The 21,991-nt window shown below is 38.6% G+C and overlaps 1 protein-coding gene across 2 annotated transcripts in view; it reads left to right on the top strand.

The window, feature by feature from the left end:
- Nucleotides 1-688: 688 nt before the first annotated feature.
- The window catches only part of mybpc3 (myosin binding protein C, cardiac), a 33,919-nt gene continuing 12,616 nt past the window's right edge, over nucleotides 689-21,991 (top strand). The window contains exons 1-21 of one of the 2 annotated variants that reach the window (XM_022767944.1): nucleotides 689-791; nucleotides 4,750-5,019; nucleotides 6,746-6,880; nucleotides 7,584-7,661; nucleotides 8,163-8,311; nucleotides 8,840-8,957; nucleotides 9,081-9,129; nucleotides 12,012-12,071; nucleotides 12,198-12,200; nucleotides 13,047-13,070; nucleotides 15,535-15,698; nucleotides 15,794-15,926; nucleotides 16,052-16,054; nucleotides 16,195-16,319; nucleotides 16,413-16,518; nucleotides 17,561-17,727; nucleotides 19,561-19,726; nucleotides 19,812-19,918; nucleotides 20,015-20,044; nucleotides 20,134-20,273; nucleotides 20,764-20,835. In XM_022767944.1, the coding sequence (XP_022623665.1) occupies nucleotides 767-791; nucleotides 4,750-5,019; nucleotides 6,746-6,880; nucleotides 7,584-7,661; nucleotides 8,163-8,311; nucleotides 8,840-8,957; nucleotides 9,081-9,129; nucleotides 12,012-12,071; nucleotides 12,198-12,200; nucleotides 13,047-13,070; nucleotides 15,535-15,698; nucleotides 15,794-15,926; nucleotides 16,052-16,054; nucleotides 16,195-16,319; nucleotides 16,413-16,518; nucleotides 17,561-17,727; nucleotides 19,561-19,726; nucleotides 19,812-19,918; nucleotides 20,015-20,044; nucleotides 20,134-20,273; nucleotides 20,764-20,835 (2,124 nt within the window). In that variant the 5' untranslated portion in view covers nucleotides 689-766. The remainder of the gene's footprint in view (nucleotides 792-4,749; nucleotides 5,020-6,745; nucleotides 6,881-7,583; nucleotides 7,662-8,162; nucleotides 8,312-8,839; nucleotides 8,958-9,080; nucleotides 9,130-12,011; nucleotides 12,072-12,197; nucleotides 12,201-13,046; nucleotides 13,071-15,534; nucleotides 15,699-15,793; nucleotides 15,927-16,051; nucleotides 16,055-16,194; nucleotides 16,320-16,412; nucleotides 16,519-17,560; nucleotides 17,728-19,560; nucleotides 19,727-19,811; nucleotides 19,919-20,014; nucleotides 20,045-20,133; nucleotides 20,274-20,763; nucleotides 20,836-21,991) is intronic. The other variant, XM_022767945.1, reaches the window with a different exon arrangement.

Below are 21,991 nucleotides of genomic sequence, written 5' to 3'. Positions count from 1 at the left end.
AGTACTATATTTTATTGTACTATACTATAGGCTACTATACTTAAAATGTCTTTACATGTAAATGGACTGTATTATAGTGTTATTTCTTACATTTTTCTGTTGTATTTCTTCATATAAATAGTGAAACAATATTTTGCCAGCCTTTAATTTAATTGCATAATTACCACCAATTATTCCATTTTTTTTAATTATTCTTTTATTTTTAAAGACACCTGCAAATATAGAAGGTATGGAATTATTTTAAACACCTCATCCATTAAGGGAAAAACACCCTCATATTTGCCAACAGATAAACTGTGGATCAACATATTTCAAACACAGTCGGATTCATTCTTAGATTTACAAGGTGACAGGGTGCAGCACAGATGTGGGGAGAGCAAACAAACTTTTTTTGTGGATCCAAGTTTCTAAATATAACCTTGCCTTACATCCCTTCCCCGCCCTCTCAAGGCCTATCATTCAGCCGAGGTGTTGGAGGAAAGGATGGTTGAAATATAGCCTGAGGTCAAACATGACTGGGGGTGGGGTGGAAGCCAAGTTGCTGCTGGGATGGGATGAGCTTTGATGGGGAGTATGAGGGGGTGGTTATTGTTTTTTGGACACTGTGTTGGGCCTAGAAAAAAAATGTCAGGAGAGGTGGGATGGTTCATGAAAGGAGGGGAGGCCATTTGCAAGCAGCAGCACTATTAAAGGCAGAGGGTTGAGATAGACAGCAGACTGTTTAGGAAAAGTGAGTCATACTGTGGAGGAGTGGAGACCATTCAGGATGCCAGAGCCAGTCAAAAAAGCAGGTAAGTGTGCTCATTCAGCTACTTTTCATTGTCTGTTAATCTTGTTGTCAGACCACAAGTCTGTTTGGAGCAAAGTAATCTATCAAGAAGTCTGTAGTACATATTATGAAAATTGTGAACTTTCAACCACACTAATTGTGTTATCAACATGCTGCAGCAGAATATCTAGTGGTAAACATTTCTTCTTTTGTGCAGTCTTACAGTCTTCTTCTTAAACTGAAACTTCCGCTAAGAAAATAACTATGTGAAATTACAATATGTGAGAAAATATTTGACCATGTTGGGCCACCACCTGGCTCTTAAGCAACTATAAACCACAACCAAACCATGTACTTGAGATCTGTCCATTTTCTTTTTAGGATAAACAGTCATATACTGTACTGCTTGACTATCTGCCACAGTAATGTGAAAATGTGTCATGTTTTTGTGTTTGTGTTGAATTGTGTAATATCAATGGTCATGTCACAATTTTGGTCATTTGGTCACAATTAAAACCTTATTTTTGCTATTTATCAGCATATATAGAATATATTGTATGCTATAATTGTATCACATGTTTTAAATTAAACTTTATTTATACAGGGAAATTGAAGTTACAGCAGCAGGAGGACAAGAATAAATGCACTGACAAGTAATACAAAAATTTAAAAATCTATATTGCTACATGCATTACAAAAATTTACTACATACAAATTAGGCATTAAAAAACTAAAACAAACTGTGTAAAATACTATGAATATACCAATATAAATAGTAACTATAAAGTCTGTGTCTGCAGATAGTGGCAAATGCAGTTTAAAATAAAGTCATAACATTGCAATAGCAGTAGCAGTACAGATCTGTTCCTCCAACACATATAATTCAAATATATTCCTTGGCTTAATACAGTGGGACAACTTGCTTGGTAATATGATGTACCAATACTCACATAGCCAGTAGCCCAAATCACAATATAGTGCATGCAACTATCCATCTTCACTTCAAAGAGCTCTCCAGTGGTGTGATAGTTACTCTAAGCCCCTCTTGGCCGCGTCCGGAACCCAGTTATACGTCACATGGTCCAGGTGGAAACATCGTCTGATGCTGGAAATGGACACTGTCACATTTCCAGCATCCCTGATCCAAAAATGCCTGACGGGATTCCAACTTGACAAATGACTTTCCACAGTTTTTTTTTTCCCTCTCTTCAGTGGGAATGGATAGCTGTTTGCTGTTTGTGGAGTGAGGACGTATCATGTATCAAATGACACAGAGCAGCCCAAGTGGCCAGCTTTTGTGTGCTAAGACTTTCAGTGTCGGGGATTTGTTCAGGACAATAACAGTTATGACTGTCTTGAGCCTGAGGTATTATTATCAATTATAAATAAATAACCTGCAATCAACAGGATGTTTTCAGCTGCATTCTTTTTTTTGCTAGTCTAAGTAAACTTTGTCAAGTTGTCTGTATATTGCTGTAATACATTTTCATGAGAAAAAAAACATATAAAACATTACAAATTTTACAAATTTACAATTTAACAAAACAGTAAAATAATTCAAAACATTTTTACATAAAAACAACTCACCAGGTGTTATTGCATTTTGGCATTTTGGCCTACCAGCCAGTTATCATTTAATAATATTGAAAGTTGAAATAGAGTAATTTATGTATAAATTGTGCCTGTAACACATATTCAGCCAATGTATACATCATTGAGACAAACAAATAACCTCAAATAAACATCTGTTACTGACCTTCAGCTTAAATGAACATTATTTCATGAAACAGTCAAGTTAAGTTAATGTTAAGATTAGCCTTAACTTTAACCATCACTAATCAAACACTAATGCGATTAAATTTGTACCTCAACCTTAGTAAACAAAGCCGTTGAGAGTATAGCAGCTAGATATTTGTCAAGAGCAAACAGAAAATGACATCAATAGTTAATCATGTGTCAGGTAATTCACTGACTTATTGACATTCATTTTAAATAATGTGGCATAATTTCTCATTCACTTGTGAGACTTAACATATGACAAATTGAATTTAAGCAAAGGTGAGATTTTAAAACAGAGATGAGTCCTTTTCACTTGAAATGAAATCAGAAAAAGGTGTGAAAGGTGAAGCAGCATGAATGATTGACATTTTGACAAGAGATGGTGTAGCAATAGAGAACACTGGCTGCAGACAGACGGAGAGCACATCATTCTTTCTGTGCCTCGAGAGTCACAAAAATAGAGTCAGCTTAATCCCTCGACTATGATACCTGTGCCCCTGTTGCAGCTGAAGCCTGGCAACCTCATTTAATAGTCCAGTACATATGCATCCTATATTTAAACTCATAGGGTCGTCTTGCAGCACGTGGCGTTTTTTTGATTTGTATGGTTTTGTAATGCGGTGTTCGACTGTTACAGGCCTCAAACCTGCATCTGAATTACGCCTACCCACATTTCATGGTTCCAAACACATGGTGTTACTGTTAAAGTCAGGTCTACTGTCAGCGCTGTCAGTTACAGTCAACTATTTTTAGATTCCTTTTAAAGATGACAAGTGTCCAGGGATGACATCGCTATGCAAATTTTATAACATTTTCAAAAGAATAAGGAGGAGAGGCAACAGCTGGTGTTTTACACAGTGAATGTAAAACTTACTATTAATAGTTTTTTAGACTGACAGGAGACACTGTGTATTGGTTTGTTTTTTTTCCCATTTAGGGTCACTACCCATGTCTCTTACTGTTACTTTTATTGATATGTGTAGTTAGTTGTGTAACTGCATGCTTATGTTCAGTTTGTCATACATATGTCTCTGATCATCCTTGGATTGGTTTGGGGCTGTTGGGCTCATTTTCATCAGGTTTGCTTCTACTCGACAACACAATCAAAAATAATAATAATGGCGATGATAATGTTTTGATTGAATGCTACATAATGAAAGTTAATTTCAAAAAGAAGATAGGATGGATGGTTACAATGTGTGTGCCACAGATATTGTTCATCCTGTGATGAAAAGCATCTTCTTAGGCAGCGGTGGATGTACTGTACAGTACACTACTTTGCAGATTAATATTTTACATATATACAAAACATATGATCATCTTATAAGGTATAATGCACAGTTGTGGATTAAACTACCATGTCATATATGAATCACGTATGATTAGTTCCACATTGTTAAGTTAAGGACTTTTACTTTTACTTAAGTGTATTCTTAATCCGCCACTAATTCTCAGGCAGTACAAGAACGTTTCAACATAATTACAAACCGGCTTGAGAGATCACATTATGAACTCAAGCACACTCTACAATGACACCAGAATTTAGTTGGCATCCTTAGGAACATCTTTAAATGTGTAATGATGCTGATAAATTGGTGTTTATGTTGAATAACCGTGTTTAGATTAACTATTTCATGACTTCCCAAATGAGGCTCAAACTGTGTGGTTCAGAATGCAGTATTCTGTGGTATTTCCAAAGACTGTAAGAGTAGGCTACCCCAAGAATGCACAAACACGACTTATTATGAAGCAAGACATTCATGCTTTGAGACATTCTGCGTGGAGTAGGAAAAGGTAAATTCGTAGATATGAGCAGCTCCACTCAGCTCATAAGCCTTCTTCTCCTTTTGTCAAACTATGAATGCCCCACCCCTTCCTTCCCTCTGTGTTTAACACTGTAATGTGGTACAGTATACTGTATGTGTTGTTCTTTTTGCATGTGTTTTGTTTTTTTAATGAAACCAATTTTCCAATGAAACAAAGACAACATGAACAGTATTTTAGGTCTGTTATTTCACTTAAAAAAAACACTCAAAGTGCAAAGAGTTACTTGATTTTCTCACATTTTGATAAAATTCTCATCAATGAACACTCAGTGAGACAATTATAGTATCTGTGTTTTCTCTTAATTGTCTAAAAAAAAGTCTAGCAGACACTTCAAAGGGTTTACGTTTTATTTTGAACCCACCCCCCCTCTTCAGTTTCAGCATTTATCAAGAAACCAAAGACTCAGGAGGCAGAGGAGGGGTCCTCTGTGGTCTTTGAAGCAGAGACTGAGAAGCCTGAAGCTAAAGTAAAATGGCAGTGCAACTCAAAGGACATTGCCGGTGGCAACAAATACGTGATCACAGCCGATGGAAACAAGCACTCCCTCACTATAAAAGCTATAACCAAGGAAGATGCCAATGTCTATGCGGTGATTGCTGGGGGGTCAAAGGTCAAGTTTGAGCTGAAGGTCGTAGCCAAGCCAGGTGGGAGACTTTGATGCTGCAGCTGTGTGTCTGCTCACTCACCTCCGGGCTGTATAGTCAACACAGAGCTCAAAGCAAAACAGAGCACTCAATGCAGAAAACCACTGAGCCAGTAAATAGTTGATGCACTGCATGCACTTGATGTTTCTGCACATTGACACACATTCTGCACCCTCTGACAGCTGCTCCAAACCAAATCTCTGAAACAGCTTTGTGTGATATAGCTTTGAGAAATGTTTGCTCTTAAAGGAGTACTTCAAGATTTTGAATAATATGTTTATTCACTTTCTTGCCAAGAGTTAAATATGAAGATTGATACCACTCTCATGTCTGTATGGTAAATGTGAAGCTACAGTCAGGAGACAGTTATCTTAGCTTAGCATAAAGACTGGAAACAGGGGGAAAACAATCAGTATCAATCAATCTCAATAAAAAGACACCTGGACCTTCAAACAAGGTCAAATAATCCATGTTTCTATTACGACTTTTAAACCTTCTACTTCCTGCTCTGACCAGATCCTCTGTATGAAGTAAAAAGTCAATCAAACGACCACAAATGATACAGCCGCTTTCAGTCTGGGGGCCTTGCTTCTATGTAGGAGTGGTCTTTTACATGCCTGTGTCCAGGGACCACTGGTCTCTTAATCTGTCCTTGGCAGCAGGCAACTTGGAGTTACAAATAGCAGGTATTTATTTGACTCATTTAACAAAGGTCCCTTCTTTAAGACGTATTAGTTGGTGAGTAGAGGCGCTGGAAGGTAGATTTTGTTACATGTGGAAAAAAAAGCAGGCTACCTGTTTTCCCTGTTTCCAGTCTTTATGTTAAGCTAACTGTGTGCTGGCTGGAGCTTCATATTTACCATACCGCCATTAGCGTGGTATCAATCCTCTCATCTAATTCTCGGTAAGAAAGCAAATAAGCATATTTCCATAAAAATCAAACTATTCCTTTAAGGCTGTGAGCATGTCTTATCACTGGTTTCATCACAATCATTTTGTCCAGCACTTTACAAATCTATAGAGCACTGTGTTGTTTGCTACAATGACTGTGTGCTCAAGTGTGTCACAGAGCAACATTTGTGCCATTAGTCTGTCAGTGTGACCTGCTGAGGTCGTTTGTTTGGATTTGATAAAGCAGAAACAAATCTTGAAGAAAGGCAGCAGACTAATCGGCCCGGTGTGCGACGAACGACTTCCCACAGCTGTCTGTGGCTCATATCATAGCCACTCTTACTCTGCCTGCACGGTGACCTTGACCCACACACCAGCGCATGATTTCCTCATGAGTAACCACCACTTGACTGGCGCTCAGGATAGGCATGAGAGGCAGCTGATAACAAATGGAAAATCATTCGCCCATTCAGAGATGATAAGACATGAGCAATATTTGGGAGATAAATGTTTGGCAGTGACGAAACAGTGTTTAGAAGAATGTGAAATAGATGAAATGGCTCAAATGTCAACATTTTACATTTATTATGTGTCTTGGTACACAGAATATTCAGAACAGAACAAAACAGCAAAATACATTTTCTAAACAAATCGGCTTTTTACACACAATTTCCTGAGTCAAATCTTAATTTATATTTGCCCAACAAATATAAATTAAGTAAGCCAGGTTGGACACTTGCTCTTGGAGCTGATAACTTGTTAGAAGACCCATTATTTGTCATTGTACTGTATTTCTCACTTGTGCCTTGTTATCTCTGTGGTGATGGTAACTCAGAAGCTCCAGCTAAAGCCCCTACTGATGGACCTGGGGAGTCCAGTGTAGAACCACAACCGGCCCCGGCTCCACCTGCAGCAGCACCCACAGGGGAAGAGACCGCTGCCCCAGCACATGCTGCTCCTCCAGCTGAGGGTGAGTTACACACTCCCAACATTTATTCACAATTCAATCACTCATTTACTCCTTTGTTCAGTACATCATGCTCCCTACTCCATCATGATCCTTGAGTTAAGCTTTTCCTAAAAATGTCAAAAGCATCCCTGTGTTTTTGATGTGCCACATAAATGCACATTACAACACATGCTTACATACAAGGCGATGGACTAAGTTGCCAGTTTATAGCACATATTTTTCTATGTTTTGACAGATATGGATACAGTACCATATGTTGCCTCTGTAAGTAGCGTAAAAAGTGTCTTACAAGCCCCTGATTTTGAATCACCTGCTGGAAAATCTCAAAAGAGTCAGGCAGAATTTTCATCAAATTTCTTTGAATTCACAACATAAATTTTTATCATACATCATTGTAGTACTTCAGTGATTCTGAGCCAATTTCAGCATTTTAAGCTAAGTGCTATTTTGTTAAGTTCAAACGATTGGGATATTGGCCACTGAATTCATATTCTTGTGGTCAAGAGTATGAATTCAGTGGCCAATATCCCTGAATACATATGAAACCTTTATAGCTCCAAGGTCATGACATGATGGTTTCAATATTAGCCTACTGAATGGGTTTCATTGCCTACTCTGATTTCTAATACGCTTTGGGATAAGACATTGTTTGACTTTAACCCCTCAATTTCATGTTGTGTGCCTTGACCCCATTGATTTTCAGAGGCACAGCCTCCAGACACCAGACAGGATCTGACTGGACTCTTCACAGAGAAACCCCAGACTGGAGAAGTCACTGTAGGTGAGTGGCTTCACACTATATACCATTAAACAGGATTATGATCTCTCTCAGAACAACTACACCATGTTGGGGGAATGCTAGAATATGTATAAGTGCGAATAAGATTTGAAATAAAGAAAAAAACTTTTAAAAGATTAAACTAAAGCCTGTTACAATCATTTTCATACATCAGCTATATCAATATTTTATTATTGTATTTCACTTCATGTGAAAATATAACATGAAATACTAAAATTGGTGCTTGCCAAACAGCTATGTTCATCCTTAATTCAAGCGTTAATGGATAAATGAAATTAAATAATTGGATATTTATATGTATAAAGATATAAAACATGAAAGTAAATATATAAAATATAAGCTACTCTAAAAAATGGCTGTTATTTTGTAGAAATTCATCACAAAATAAAATTAAAATAACAACAAAAAGTCAAAGCTGCGTTGGAGAACAAGAATCTAAGGGATAATGTGTTAAAACACAAAACAACCTGCTCTCTTGTGCAGGTGAAAACATCACGTTTGTGGCCAAAGTCAACGCTGAATCGCTGCTGAAGAAACCCACCATCAAGTGGTTCAAAGGGAAATGGATGGACCTCGCCAGCAAGTCTGGAAAACACCTGCAGCTAAAGGAGACGTATGACCGCAACACGAAGGTACTGCAATGCTGCAGACACTAAAACAGGAAAAGCAGCTAAAGCATAAATTTTCCGGATTTTGACATCGGTCAATTATTTGATCTATTCTTTCTTTTAATGAGCATGTGAGCAGCCTCCCATGGTACATACAGTGCGTTTCATTAAAATGAGCTTAAAAATGCAACATGTAACATTTTACTTTGAGGCAACAAAAGTGTTGCGCAAGTCCTGACCTTCTCACACTCAGTTGGGTAAGGTCTTTCCTCACTCAACACCATAACATGTTGAACTACATGCACGCTACCTTGAGGGTTATGTTGTGGCAAAGAGATGCACCGGACAAATTTCCTTTCAGAATAAGACAAATCAAAAGGAAGTAAGCAGGGAGGGAAAATTAATGGCACACAATCTGAGGCTGACTAACAATGTTATACATATGAAGCATATATGTAGCTTATAGGTTACGGTGTAAAATCAAAGATGTCAGTCTCACTCTGTCATGTAATTTAGTCCCTTTCACATCTTTCCTCATGCATGTGGTTGCAGATCTACACGTTTGAGATGCAGATCATGGCTGCCAAGCCTAACTTTGCTGGAGCATACAGATGTGAGGTTTCATCCAGGGACAAGTTTGACAGCTGTAATTTTGACTTGACTGTGCATGGTGAGCACTTTGTATTTTTTTTATTTTGTGTCACCAATTATTATTGTTTATTATACCATCAGATTAGTCACTAACATGATTGTCTTGTGTCACAATGACTTTGAATCCTGCTCTGCATTTCAGAGGCAAGAGCTGCAGAAGGCTTTGACATAAGAGCAGCCTTCAGGCGCACGTGAGTTTTTATAAGACTTTAATACTTTGCAGAAAATACAAAATTCAAATTTAATACAAAAAAATGGTCACACTAAATTTAAATTTAATGTATGCTGAACCTCCTTTATTGCTATTACCAGTTAATACAGTACTCTCACATACTCAGGTAAAACTTTAGGTCACTTTAAGGTGAAGGTGAAGTCGTATAACTGCTCACTGAGAGCTTGACTGCTGGATCACCTGCACATTTCTTCAACAGTATCGCACAGCCTCTGTGTTTCCTCTCTTTATAGGGATTATACAAGCCAGATTCAATTTGTAACTTATTACACTAAAAAGCCCACACCACAAACATTCATAAATGGTGCGAATCACTCATTTTTGATTAAAGACCTTATGATACCATGCTGAGAAGGAATGATTAGGTACTGAATGATTTTATATGAAATGGATATAAAAAGCATCAATATTTCTGTTCTAATGCCTCATCAGATTTTTTTCTTTTACTTTTCAAGCCTTGGTCATCTTTTAATTCTCCTAATCTAAAATTAATTTAAAGTGAAGTCTATGATTCATTATGAAATGTAATTTGACACCAAATTAAAATGAGAATAGAATTGCTATCTCCTGCTGTCTGTGGGGAACATTCACTTGACTACAGTATGAATATATTCATTATAGTTTGGACGCATTTAAATCTCATTTTATGCAGCATCTGGGGCTTTTTACTTTGCATTTTGGTGTGTGTTGTAACTTCTAGTTCCATGTAAAATATGGACAAATTCTAAAAGAAATCCAAGATCATTTAGAGGTCAAGGGGATGAAGAGGAATTAATTAGTCATATGTGTTGCAGTGATGAAAATCAGTGTCTTTTCGGTAATCAGCATAACAAGCCACATAAATAACTTCTGAACAACTTTTGTTCATAGCATAGTTGATAAGGAATAATAAGGAATTTTACCAATTAGCTTGTTGTTAGACCTAATTAACACTAGGTCAGAATTTATATTAATGGTTGGAAAGGATTTAAGAGATTAAAACAAGAAAAAAAAAGCACAAACACAGTACTGGAGTATTAACATGTTTTTAAAAAAATAACTCTGGAAATGCTAACCTATCAGGAGTGAAGCCGATAAGAAGAGAAGTGGACCATCAACAAGGTAGTAAAGGGGTTTGTTGCAACAATGGAGGCTGGAATTCAAACTCTGAGAACTCTGATTCTCAAAGAACAGAGAAATCAGGACCAGGATCAGAGACTGGTTCTCTCTCCTGTGGACTGTTTCTTCTCTGCCTTCGAGTGAAACAGAACCAGTGTTGTGGATGGTGCAGCCTCTGATCTGCTGAGTTTGAGAGAGTAACCACAGCAGGAAGACCATGAGAGAGCTAAACAGAGATGGATGGGTCAAATTCAAAATCCTGGTTGTAGTTGCTAATTATAGTAGCAGTGATTGTGTTAACCTTTGACTCTCAATATGTAGAGATTTGGTTTATTAATCTCTTATGCAACATCCACTCGTTGCAGCCGTCAGCTCTCTCTGATCTCCTCCTGGGTCTAAATCAAAACAGCAAAGCCAGCTGCACAAACAGCCACCCCACAGAGTGAGCTTTGATGGCGGTTTGATCGTACTGAAAGTGCGAGCCGCGCTCTTCCACAGGGTTGCCATATAAAGGAAATGCAGCTGTGGTGTGTTGTAACTTCACCTCATAAACCAGAGACTCACCTTCTAATCCTGCTCTCAGATTAGAAGCAGGAGACAAGCACCCAGTCATATCAATGCCCTTGTGTTTAGTCAAGCAGGTCCTATTTAGTGACGGTCGGTTTCTTTAACCTTGAGTGTTTTGTCTTGTTCTTGCTTGGACAACTGCTGCTGCTGCTCATGGTTTAAAGGAATAGTTTAACTTTTTGCGAAATACACTTATTCACGTTTTTTTCCCCCCGAGAGTTAGAAAAAAAGATTGCGACCATTGAGACCATATTTGCCTTGCAACTTCATCTGCATTGTGACAGCAAGGTATTGTGAGAGCTAGGCTGTAGTTACAGCTCATAACTTCCCATAAACAACTTGTTGATATGAGATGTAATGTGTTAGTCAGAGGTCCTGGTGCGGGTTTTAACTTTGGAGAGAGCCAAGCTAGCTGTTTCATCCATGTATTAACAGAGCTGGATACAGTGCCGCCATTCTGCCTTGCTGTCTATCCCGGTGGCCAATCATGGCACTACAATAAAAGTGAAGGCCTGAAAAGCGTTCTCCCTATAGACCTCCATTATAAATGAGACATCTATAAAACTGTTCACAGGACACTTGGAATATATATAGAGCAAACCTGGAAGTTTTTGGCTTATGCACTCTGTGAGCAGTTTTTATTCAAGTGAATGGAAGCCATCTTTTAGGTGTGGTAATTCATCCATGGTTTCACCCTACTTCCAGTGTTTATGGTAAGCCAAGCTAATGTTCCAGCTGTGGTTCCACAGTCAACACAAACATTAGAGTGGTATGAATACATAAGTGTATTTCCCAAAGATATCTATCTGTTCCTTCAAACATAGCAACACCTGTCTCTCCAGCAAAACACCTGCCTGTATATTTACTTCTTTTATCAGTCAACCCATTTGTTTCCTTTCAGTCTTAAAGAGTGATTATGTCCAATCCAATTTCTCTATCTTAATTTCACTCTAATTATAGTAATTGAATATTTGTGTTGTACAGTTCAGTATCCCTCTGGTTTATAGAGTGAACAGAAAAAGATTAATATAGTGTTAAAGCCTGGGAATATGGATTTGTTTTATTTAAAACAAACCATGTCTGTGAAGTATTAACATTTATCTGTTCTTTGGAGAGATCAACCTAGTGTGGCTATTGATGTTGATGTTTTGTTGCTGGTGACTGATATTTCTGCAGTAGCACAGATGGAAATGAAGACTCGGGAGAGCTGGACTTCAGCACCTTATTAAAAAAAAGGTAAGCAACTACAAAATAGTGACAGTAATTTGTTGACTCTCAGGAAGAGGTAACTTTTTTTTTTTTTAACTTTTTATAATAAAACTCTGTCATTCTCATTCTTTCTGGGTCATCCTGCATCTTCAGAGAGTAAGCAACTTCTGCACTTCTGCAAACTAAAATGAATGATCACCTAATAACACTTACTGCATGCAAATAAGCCTGAACACTAACACACAATGCACAAGGATAAATTAGGGTGATATGATGCTCCCTGTTCTAAGGATTTTAAATTGAAAATGGGGTTGGCTCTTCAAAGCATTTCAATTCTCTGCTAGTGAAAATACATTGCGCTACCATATTGACATATCCACACATACAGCTATTTAAGTCCTCATCTTTTGGGGTAGTTGCCCTAATTTATCTCACTTTTATTGTTACACTGATCCTAATCCTGTGATTACTAATACTGCATTTTCAATCTTGAATGCCTTCTCACTCATACTACAGTATACAATGTACAACACTTCTTTGATACCTATCAGAAACAGAGTTTCTACTGTTTTTTCTTCCCTTTACATAGTATTTCTGGTTTTCCCTGACATTTTGTGTAAGGCCATAGGGATTCATTATCATCAATTCACCTGATGAGTCATCCCTCTCTTTCAGTGACACTTTGTAGTCTTTCCTCCCCTTCCAACACATCACAAATCCCTTCTGTGTATCACACACCACAACCACATACTTATTGTCCCCTGTGCACAAGAAAATTGACAAACTCCAAGCACAGCATGAAGTTAGTATATCATTTTAACTTACATTATTTTGTCTTTATTGCCGAAGACTTGCTTTATTGCAGTTTTACTATCGTTACAATATTTAATTTGTTTTAATAGCATATTTCTAATATGCTGGTTGTGTTGCTTCTGCTGTGTTTTAACCTGTCTGGTTTGTTTTGCCATATTTGCCTCTTGGGTTCTACCTCTGAATGAGCAGCAGTTTCATAAAATCCTCAAATCGGTAAGAAAATGCTGACATGCTGTCTGGATGTCACAGGGAAACTTTTTGTTGATTCTGTTATTTTAAGTTATTTACTTGAAAACAATGAACATTTGACTGTATCATTTCATAATGATATTGAAATAATTGTTAGACTTGACAACTATTATCTGATGATCAACAACAAAAATACATTGTTTGCAAATATATAGCATAAGGTATATTGTAGGAAATACTTAATCATATGTGCACAGATCAGTCATTTAACAAAATACTATTAATATCTCACTATCCAGGTAACAAGGTGTTTACAGTACTCGTAAACAGTTAAATAAACAAGAGGAGCATTTACAAAAACTACATAGACTGTACTGATGAGCTAATGAGTTGATGGGCGGAGTCTGCAGGCATATGGCTACTTACAAATGCAATCAGCGATCACATGATTGGCTGAGAAAGAAAAGTCACTGAGGGCACTTAGTGGACAGGTGTGCTAAAAAGGGACAGAGAGAGCAGGAAGAAGGGGAAGACTGTTGCTAAGCAGGTGTTTAATATGTAGTGTCTTCACACTAGAAAAGTAACAAGAAGTATTCTCACATACGGCAGCATGCGTACTAAATGGTTGATTTTTTTAGTGTACTTTTCTCCCACAATTCTCAGCTCACAACTAGAAAAATTTGGATACATTTTAGACGCTGGTGAAACAAAACAACAAAATCTTGGAAATTAAGAATCCAGAGGCCCCTGTGCACAAAATCTTGGAGCCCCCTGAGCCCTGAGCCGCCACCCCCCTCCCACATCAGTGGAGACTACTATCTATTGGAAACACCTGTAGGTTGTACAGGATTTACACTGATAGTCTTCAGCCTATGGTCACAACCTGAAGGACAATATCAACACCTGTAGATATATTTTATCATACAGGATTTACAATACATGATTAGACAAAACTTTCCTGAACCAACAGCAACAATAGCTGAATGGCATACACAAGCACATACTGCTGCACCTCCACCATAACAGTGCTATGATTCAGATTCTTCCATCACACACACCCAGAAAGAGGGACAGAGAGAGACAGAGAGAGAGAGAGAGAGAGAGAGACAGAGACAGAGACAAAGACAGCGAGACAGAGAGAGAGAGAGAGAGAGAGAGAGCGAAAGAGACTGCTCTGCTTAGGTAGATCTACAAGTAGATCTAAGTAGTTTTTTCGAAAACCAACCAATGACAACTACTTCTCATTGTATTAATACAACATGGTGGAGACAAGAACATATACATTAAATAAGGATACTCTATAATAATATGAGAGAAAGCCTACCTCATTGGACAGTCTTCTTTTTGGCCTTTCTCCTCGAAAACTCCTGCACTACATCATTAAAGTCCAGGTCTCTGACGACTTCCTACTCTGTTGCCAGTAGTTGCCAGAGTTCTAGCGTTGTTGCCTTAGTGTTGTTCTCAGTTCATTTTTAATTCTCACAATGTGGTAAAACAGGTAGAAAGTAATCAATCGTGGGGCTGATAAACTGGTAACCTACTCAGGTGGAGATGAGGGTGGGGCAGTTGAACAGGTGTCTGTCGCTGGACTGTGGCTCTCTGTCCCCGTTTCATGGGGATGTTGAGCTGAACTAATGTCAGTGGCTGTTGCCTGGTTACTGTCCACCGCCTCTGCGACGTAGCATCGTTAGCATCCTCTCCAGGCTCTTTGTTAATGCTAGCAAGCTAGTAGATGACTTAAAAAAAGTCGAGATAGATTGTATCTTTGTCCGAATTTCAGTTCGCAACCAACCGGCGGTAGTTAAAATCCCACGGTCACAATTTGACCTTTGACCTGACTCGTCATCATCATGCTACAGATACATCCAGCAAACCAATCATAATATTTTTATTTGCAAAGAAAGTAACTCTGCATTCGTTCGTTCGTATTTCAACATACACACACTCAACTAATTTATGTGATTTTATCAACAACAAAAAAAAAGAAAAAAAAAAGCCAGGGTAGGGCTACAGTTACTGGGGGTTTGGAGGCCCCCTAGAGGTCGGAGGTCCCAGGACACTGGTCCAATCGGCCCTGTGAATAATCTGTATTTGCATATAAACACAATGAGCATTTAATCTTTGCTTAAACTAGTAAAGAGATTTTTAATGATATACAAAGATTCAGTCTATAAATATTAACCCCCCCCCCCGTTTTACGCACAATTATAATCTACGTTTTCAACCTACTGACTTCATTTATTTGCTGTAAATTAGTAAACAATGTATGAGGTTGATCATCATCACTCGCTTGTTAGTTCATTGATAGTTAATTGTGAATTAGTTGTGAATAAAATAAATTGCTAATCTGTTAGTGAGGTGTTACCAAAATGTTGGTGTTAATGTATCTCTGTTACAGCCTACTTCCTTTGCTCTATATTCATAATGTAACTCGCAAACTGAGCTAAATAACTAGTTTTAACATCTTCCTCTGGTTTACATGTATCAGAGTTGTGCAGGTGAGCACAGAGCCTGACGTGGACGTGTGGGAGATTCTCAGCCACGCTCCTGCTTCAGAGTACGAGAAGATCGCTTTTCAGTATGGCATTACCGACCTGAGAGGCATGCTGAAGAGACTGAAGAAGATGAAGAAGGAAGAGAAAAAAAGCCAAGGTTTGAATGCAGACTTTGTGACTTTGGTCTAATCCTAACAAAATGTAAATAAGCTGTGAGTGATCATCGTGTTGTATGTACACTCTGAAACGCAGCTTTCCTCAAAAAGATGGATCCTGCCTACCAAGTGACAAAGGGGCAAAAAATAAAACTAGCTGTTCAGGTCGCCAATCCAGATGTTGATGTGAAATGGCTGAAGAACGGGAAGGAAATTCAACCAACTGGAAGGTTTGAATTCACCTCAACATGCTGTACCTGTACATTGTCATGCAACTGTGTTAATAATTGTTTTTAATTTTTCTCTCTAACCTCTTTCATGAATTCCCTACCTGCTCCTTTCATTACATCACTAGCAAGTAAGTGTCATAACAGAAACAAAAACATTTTCTTTTAGTTGTTGAGAGTTCAGTTTTCTGAAAAATAATATGTAGTCAAAGTGTTAAATAGATTGAAACAGTGCCGTCAGTGTGTGAAAATCATCCTGTCCTTTGTCAAGGTACATATTCGAGAGTGTTGGCAACATGCGCTACCTCACCATCAACCACTGCTCCTTGGCAGATGATGCTGCATACTGCTGTGTGGTGGGGGAGGAGAAATGCACCACTGAGCTCTTTGTTAAAGGTAATTAAGGTTTAGAGGAAACAATCCAGAGGATGCACATTTGCAAGATTAAGAGTTTCAGTCGAGTCTCTCTTTCTTATCTGTTTTCTGCAGAGCCTCCTGTCCTGATTGTGAAGAATCTGGAGGATCAGATGGTCATGAAGGGTGAGCGGGTGGAGTTGGAGTGCGAAGTCTCAGAGGAAGGAGCCAATGTTAAATGGTTAGACATTTTTCTTTAACCTCACAAACCAGCTGTCTTTTCGTAATGGAAATTTCATGCCCTTGGATCATAAATCTTAAAAAGTAATCATCAAAAACTATTACAACTTAAAACTACCCGTACAAATCAAATTCCAGCCGAGTCCCCAAAAACCATTCAGTTTCTAAAGCAATAAGCATTAATAAATAAAATCAATCAGCCATGGGTGGATTGAAGAAGCTCCCAGGTTAAGTGTCATTTAATCAAATCTAATCAGATTTAATTTAGTCTCTTTTTCAGTCAGTCATACACAGTGTTTGTTGCTCAGGCACCCAGCAGATGGCATTTGAGTTTGTCATGTCCACAGACAGATGCCAGACCTCTGTGACAGACTGAAGTATTGCTGCGAGCTGTAAATTATCACCTCAATGAAAAGGTCACATCAGCATTTTAGTATGTTCCATGTGACCTTTATCTGAAGGAGAAATTTGCTGCAAATGTGTGTGGGCTTTTACATGAGTCCAAAATCCTTTTCTTTGGAACAAGAGGCCAAAGATCAAAATACAAAAGAGAAAAATCGCTTTTGATGAAGCTTAGAGGTTCATTTGGACTTGAAGAAACCACAAAGATCCGTGCACCCTATCAGTCATAAATCTGATTACTAACCTTTATAAAACTTTTTGGTTAAATTAGCCTGTGCATGGATGTTCATTCTTGATCTCTGGGGACAGTGTATGGTAATCTATTCTCAGCTCAAAGGTCACTTACCACTTGTTTTCAAAGCTTTCAACAACGTCTCACAATCTTCATTCAGTAAATCGAGCTGGCTCAGTTGTCATCATGTGACCTAAATGTGAACTTTCGGTCATGTGAAAACGAGTGGTCGTATATGTAACAATGTGAGATGTGGTTGAAAGCTCCAAAAATAGTAAGAGGACTTTGGAGCTTGGATTCATGCCATATGATGTTTTTGACCAGCTCTTGAATCCCGGTCCTAAAGTTTAATTACAGTATGATACTTTTAATCGCAATCACTTTGGTTGCTGTGTGAATTTCTGTGCAGGGAGAAAGACGGTGTGGAACTGACAAGAGATGAGTCTTTCAAGTACCGCTTCAAGAAAGACGGCTGCAAACATATTCTGATCATTAATGAGGCCACGAAAGAAGACTGCGGCCACTACAAGGTTAAAACAAATGGCGGCGAGTCGATGGCTGAGCTCATGGTGCAGGGTGAGTGTCAGTCGTGCTGTGTGCTGAGGACTGTGAGTACAGTATGAGTATGAACCTCTTTTTGTCAGTGATGAATACTCCAAGTGCTCATTCTCATACCCTACCAATAGTCACGTGGCTTTGCCACTCCTGGCATGCGGTCTATCCTTGGGATATAATGGCTCTTGCCATTGGTCGCATCATTCTGCCAAGGTTACTGCAGGGATTCCAGCATACCAGCTAAAGTTAGAAGACTTGGACAATATTTCACCTGAAGGGCACAGGTCTGCACAAGCAACCTGGTCTCTCTCTCTCTCTCTCTCTCTCTCTGGTCTTTGTTTGCTGTGTTGTCATTTTGTTGTGTTGATTTAATGTTTCTTTGTCACACATTCTCATTCAGTAGCAGCTATATCATCATGTGTAACTGAAAGAAAAATTTCAATTTCAATATAGTTTATGACAAAAACTACCACACACCACGTTGACAGTTAAAATGCTACATTCCCATGATACTCACTCAGTCACAGTTGCAGCAACCTCATTTTGCGTTTTGCTTCAAAAATCTTCAATATCTCAGGCACAAATTTTCCATGACAGTAAAAAATCATATAAAGAGCAAGTTGTGGTTTAAAAGTATGTTTCATTACTAGATGATAGATTTTCCTCTAGTACCAAGTCTCAACAGCCTGATGATGTTGATGAAAGATCTGCAGCCTCAGAATTTTGTAAGTGTGATTCTAAGGTGGAATTTCTTTTCAAATAATATGGTGTTTTTTTTTTGTGTGTGTATTTAAGACATGGGATATTTTGTAAGTGAAGATTTAAGTTCGATAAATATGCTTAGAAGTCTTTATTTGAATCCACAGGTGATCTTAAAACGGTGGATGGTGACGGTTCAAACTCGTCAGTACACGGACGTAGGCAAAATAAAAACCTCAGCGAGTTTCACCCGCTTTTTTTTTTTTACCACCCAATAATCCTTTAATCTTAGCTCAGTATTCATTATGAACCAAAAAACCTACATTACAGCCATCAGTGTTTCATTATAGATTAGTTTGACCTCCTGTGTTTTTTTGTAGAAGAAATAATTTAGTCCTGGCTACATATTGAATATATATACTTTTACTTTTGCATATATATATATTCATGCACATGTGTGTGTCTCCCAGGGGTTGTTGTGTGTAGATTTAAACCCAGTCTTTTTATTTTTTTCTGCTCTCAGTCCTGTTATGTTTGTTTGGCTTGTTAATCGAACACCAACCCTGCCAAGAATTACCAGCTGCCATCGCGCAGCAGGGATCAACACCGAACTCCCATTATAATGCCATTCCCACGTTATTCGCCCTCCCAGGCTGACGTGGCGAGCTGACATGAAACTCCTGTAACCTTTACGAGGAGCTTGGTGTGAGTTATCTCGCCCAGATAACAGTTTCTTTGGGATAACTTCAATAGCTCCCATGTACATTATTTCTTGTGATATACAGTATCAGCCTCAAGCTCCTGCATCTGGTCTTCATATCCTCCCACTTCATTTTCTACCATAAATCCAATTAACTATCCCCCTTTGTGTCTGTTGCTATGATACAACACACAAAGGCTGCACAAAGATAATGAACACCTCACACTTGAACATATTATTACCATATTATCCCCACATACAATAGCTGCATCTATTTCTTTTAATCTCATTATCCTCTCACATTATCTTATTAGTGCATCTTATTCCGTTGTCTCATAAAGTAGCACCTCCTCTGAAGTATGATGGCCTCCATTGTTTCCTCTGTCTGCACTCTGAGCCTGTTTGTGTGTGTGTGTGTGTGTGTTTGTGTGTGTGCTTTTTTTCTGACTGCGTAGAGAAAGACCTGGAGGTCTACCAGAGCATTGCAGACCTCACAGTGAAAGCGAAGGACCAGGCAGTTTTCAAGTGTGAGGTGTCAGATGAGAACGTGAGGGGAACCTGGTATAAGAATGGCGTAGAAGTCAAGGCCGATGACAGAGTGAATATCACACATATTGGCAGGTGAGGACACTTTTATGGATGCATTCAATGTGTTGCATATACTGTATCCCATAAGACTATGAAGTAAACTTTCGATCTTTTTTAGGATCCACAAACTGACCATTGATGATGTCAAACCAGAGGACGAGGGGGACTATACTTTTGTGCCAGATGGCTACGCTTTCAACCTTTCCGCCAAACTCAATTTCTTGGGTAATATTTACTCTTTTCATGCATTCATTACCACACACAAGCTAAATTATATTTAAACAATTTCTCACTTTCTTTTTTTTTCTCTTGTGCTCCTAGAGGTGAAGATCGATTATGTGCCGCGCCAAGGTATCGCAAACTTATTCTCTTTCAGTGTGCAGATTAAAGACGATGCGAGGCTCGGTCCATTTTCACCATGTCTATCATCAATTTCTAAGATCCTCCTAAGATCCACCTGGACTGTATGGGTCGTACTGCCGACTCAACCATCGTGGTGGTGGCTGGCAACAAACTGCGTCTGGACGTCCCGATCACTGGAGATCCTGCTCCCACAGTGGTCTGGACCAAGGGAGAGAAGGTAAAACAGGCAAATAGGCTGATCAGCTACACACCCATCGTCTAACATGTGCCATCTGCCCAGAATGCAGTAGGTAAGGTCTGAAATCTGAGGTTTCACGAGAAGGCAATGTCTCATTCACTATCAAAAATGAACTTGAAAGCCTGAGTAATGCTGAAATGTTTAATTCAGAAAAAATGTTGGCGAATCTAACATGCAGAACAGATCTAATGTAATACAAGCTGAGGAGATCACACTTTTATCAACTAACCATTTTGATCCTGAAAATAACTATTAAACGGCGCAGGTTACCTCTGTAGACCCAATGATGTGTCTAACATTTGGCTGAGATATTTAAACGTTTTCCCCCAAGCTGAATAAGTACAATGCTACTAACAGCTCAATTCATTGATGCCTACCAGCCTACTGATCTTTGAGTTGAGGAGAAAGAGAGGCTTCATGCCCTCTTGGTTCTCTTCGGCTTTTACCGCTTTGCTCTGCTCAAATGTAGGCTAGTTCTGTAAAACCCGATGGAGAGGAGAAAGGAGTCCCGGCAACCTCTTGGACCATGAAGGATGGGGAAGTAAGCGTGCATGTCCCGTATGAATATGTCTGTTTGTAGTACTCTGACTCTGTTGACAGTGATCATGTTTCTCAGCTTTTACCCATGTGTGCCCTTTGACAATAAGTTCACCCTGCAGTTGTGTTACCACTTGAGTGTTGAAAAGATAATGCATGCAGCCACCATCAAAGCACAGGAGAATTGATTTTGCAAGTACTTGACTGAACAGGTTGAGCTTTACTCATTTACAACCCTGGAGACAGACAGGCTGCCGCAGTAACAATGACAGAGGGAAAGCAGCTTCTCCAGCGGTTAGCAGTCAACATGTGTGTTTTGTTTTTTTGTCAGTTTTACATAACCACAACAAGGTAAAACAAAAAAATGCATGCAGTGCAATATCCCACCATGTCATTAAGGTAAGAGCATGTTCTGAATCTTCCTTCAGAGGGACAAAGGTCAGAGGAAACTGTAAGTGTGTATGGTAATTTTATAACATGACTCGGTAAAATAATCCTAGGATTACATGCTCAAATACATAATTACTGTATATAATCAAATAAACTAACATGTCGTGAAGTTTAACTGAATTATTTTACATTTTGAGACATTAAAATCAAACTTGCAGGTGCAGTATTGTCAGCCCAGTGTCTGCAGAGAAAACCTTGATTTCTACAGTGTGAAAAAGTCAATTTCTCACTGTCAGGTTCAACTAAAGCTACTTCTTTAGCCAGTAAATGGAGCTTGAGATAATTTTTTTTTTTTTGAGATTTTTTTTTCTTTATGGACAAATTACTGTAGGTATTAACTTTTCCCCTACACGCTAAAGGATTCTCTTGAGGTCATTTGGTGATTTTAGTAACTGCCAACCAGATCAATATACTACATATTGCTGTGCAATTGTCTTAGGCACTAAAAAAAGTGAGGATGCTTTCAAAAACAGTGCCATTAATAGTTTTTTTTCCTCAATTCATACAAATTGTAAACAGAAAAAAAAATAATTCAAATCAGTTGTGACCATCCTTTAAAACACAGTTTTTCAAGGTACGTGGCAGGTAGGTTGTTTCAAAGCATTTTGGAGAACTTGCCACAGTTTTTCCTGTGGATTTAGTCTGTCTCAGTGTCTTCTGTCTATTTGTGTGACTGACTCCATGATGTTGAGATCAGGGCTCTGTGAGGG

The sequence above is a fragment of the Seriola dumerili genome, unplaced genomic scaffold, assembly GCF_002260705.1.
Source record: "Seriola dumerili isolate Sdu_G_001 unplaced genomic scaffold, Sdu_1.0 BDQW01001299.1, whole genome shotgun sequence".
NCBI lineage: Eukaryota > Metazoa > Chordata > Actinopteri > Carangiformes > Carangidae > Seriola > Seriola dumerili.
This window is presented reverse-complemented; position numbering and strand designations above follow the sequence as displayed.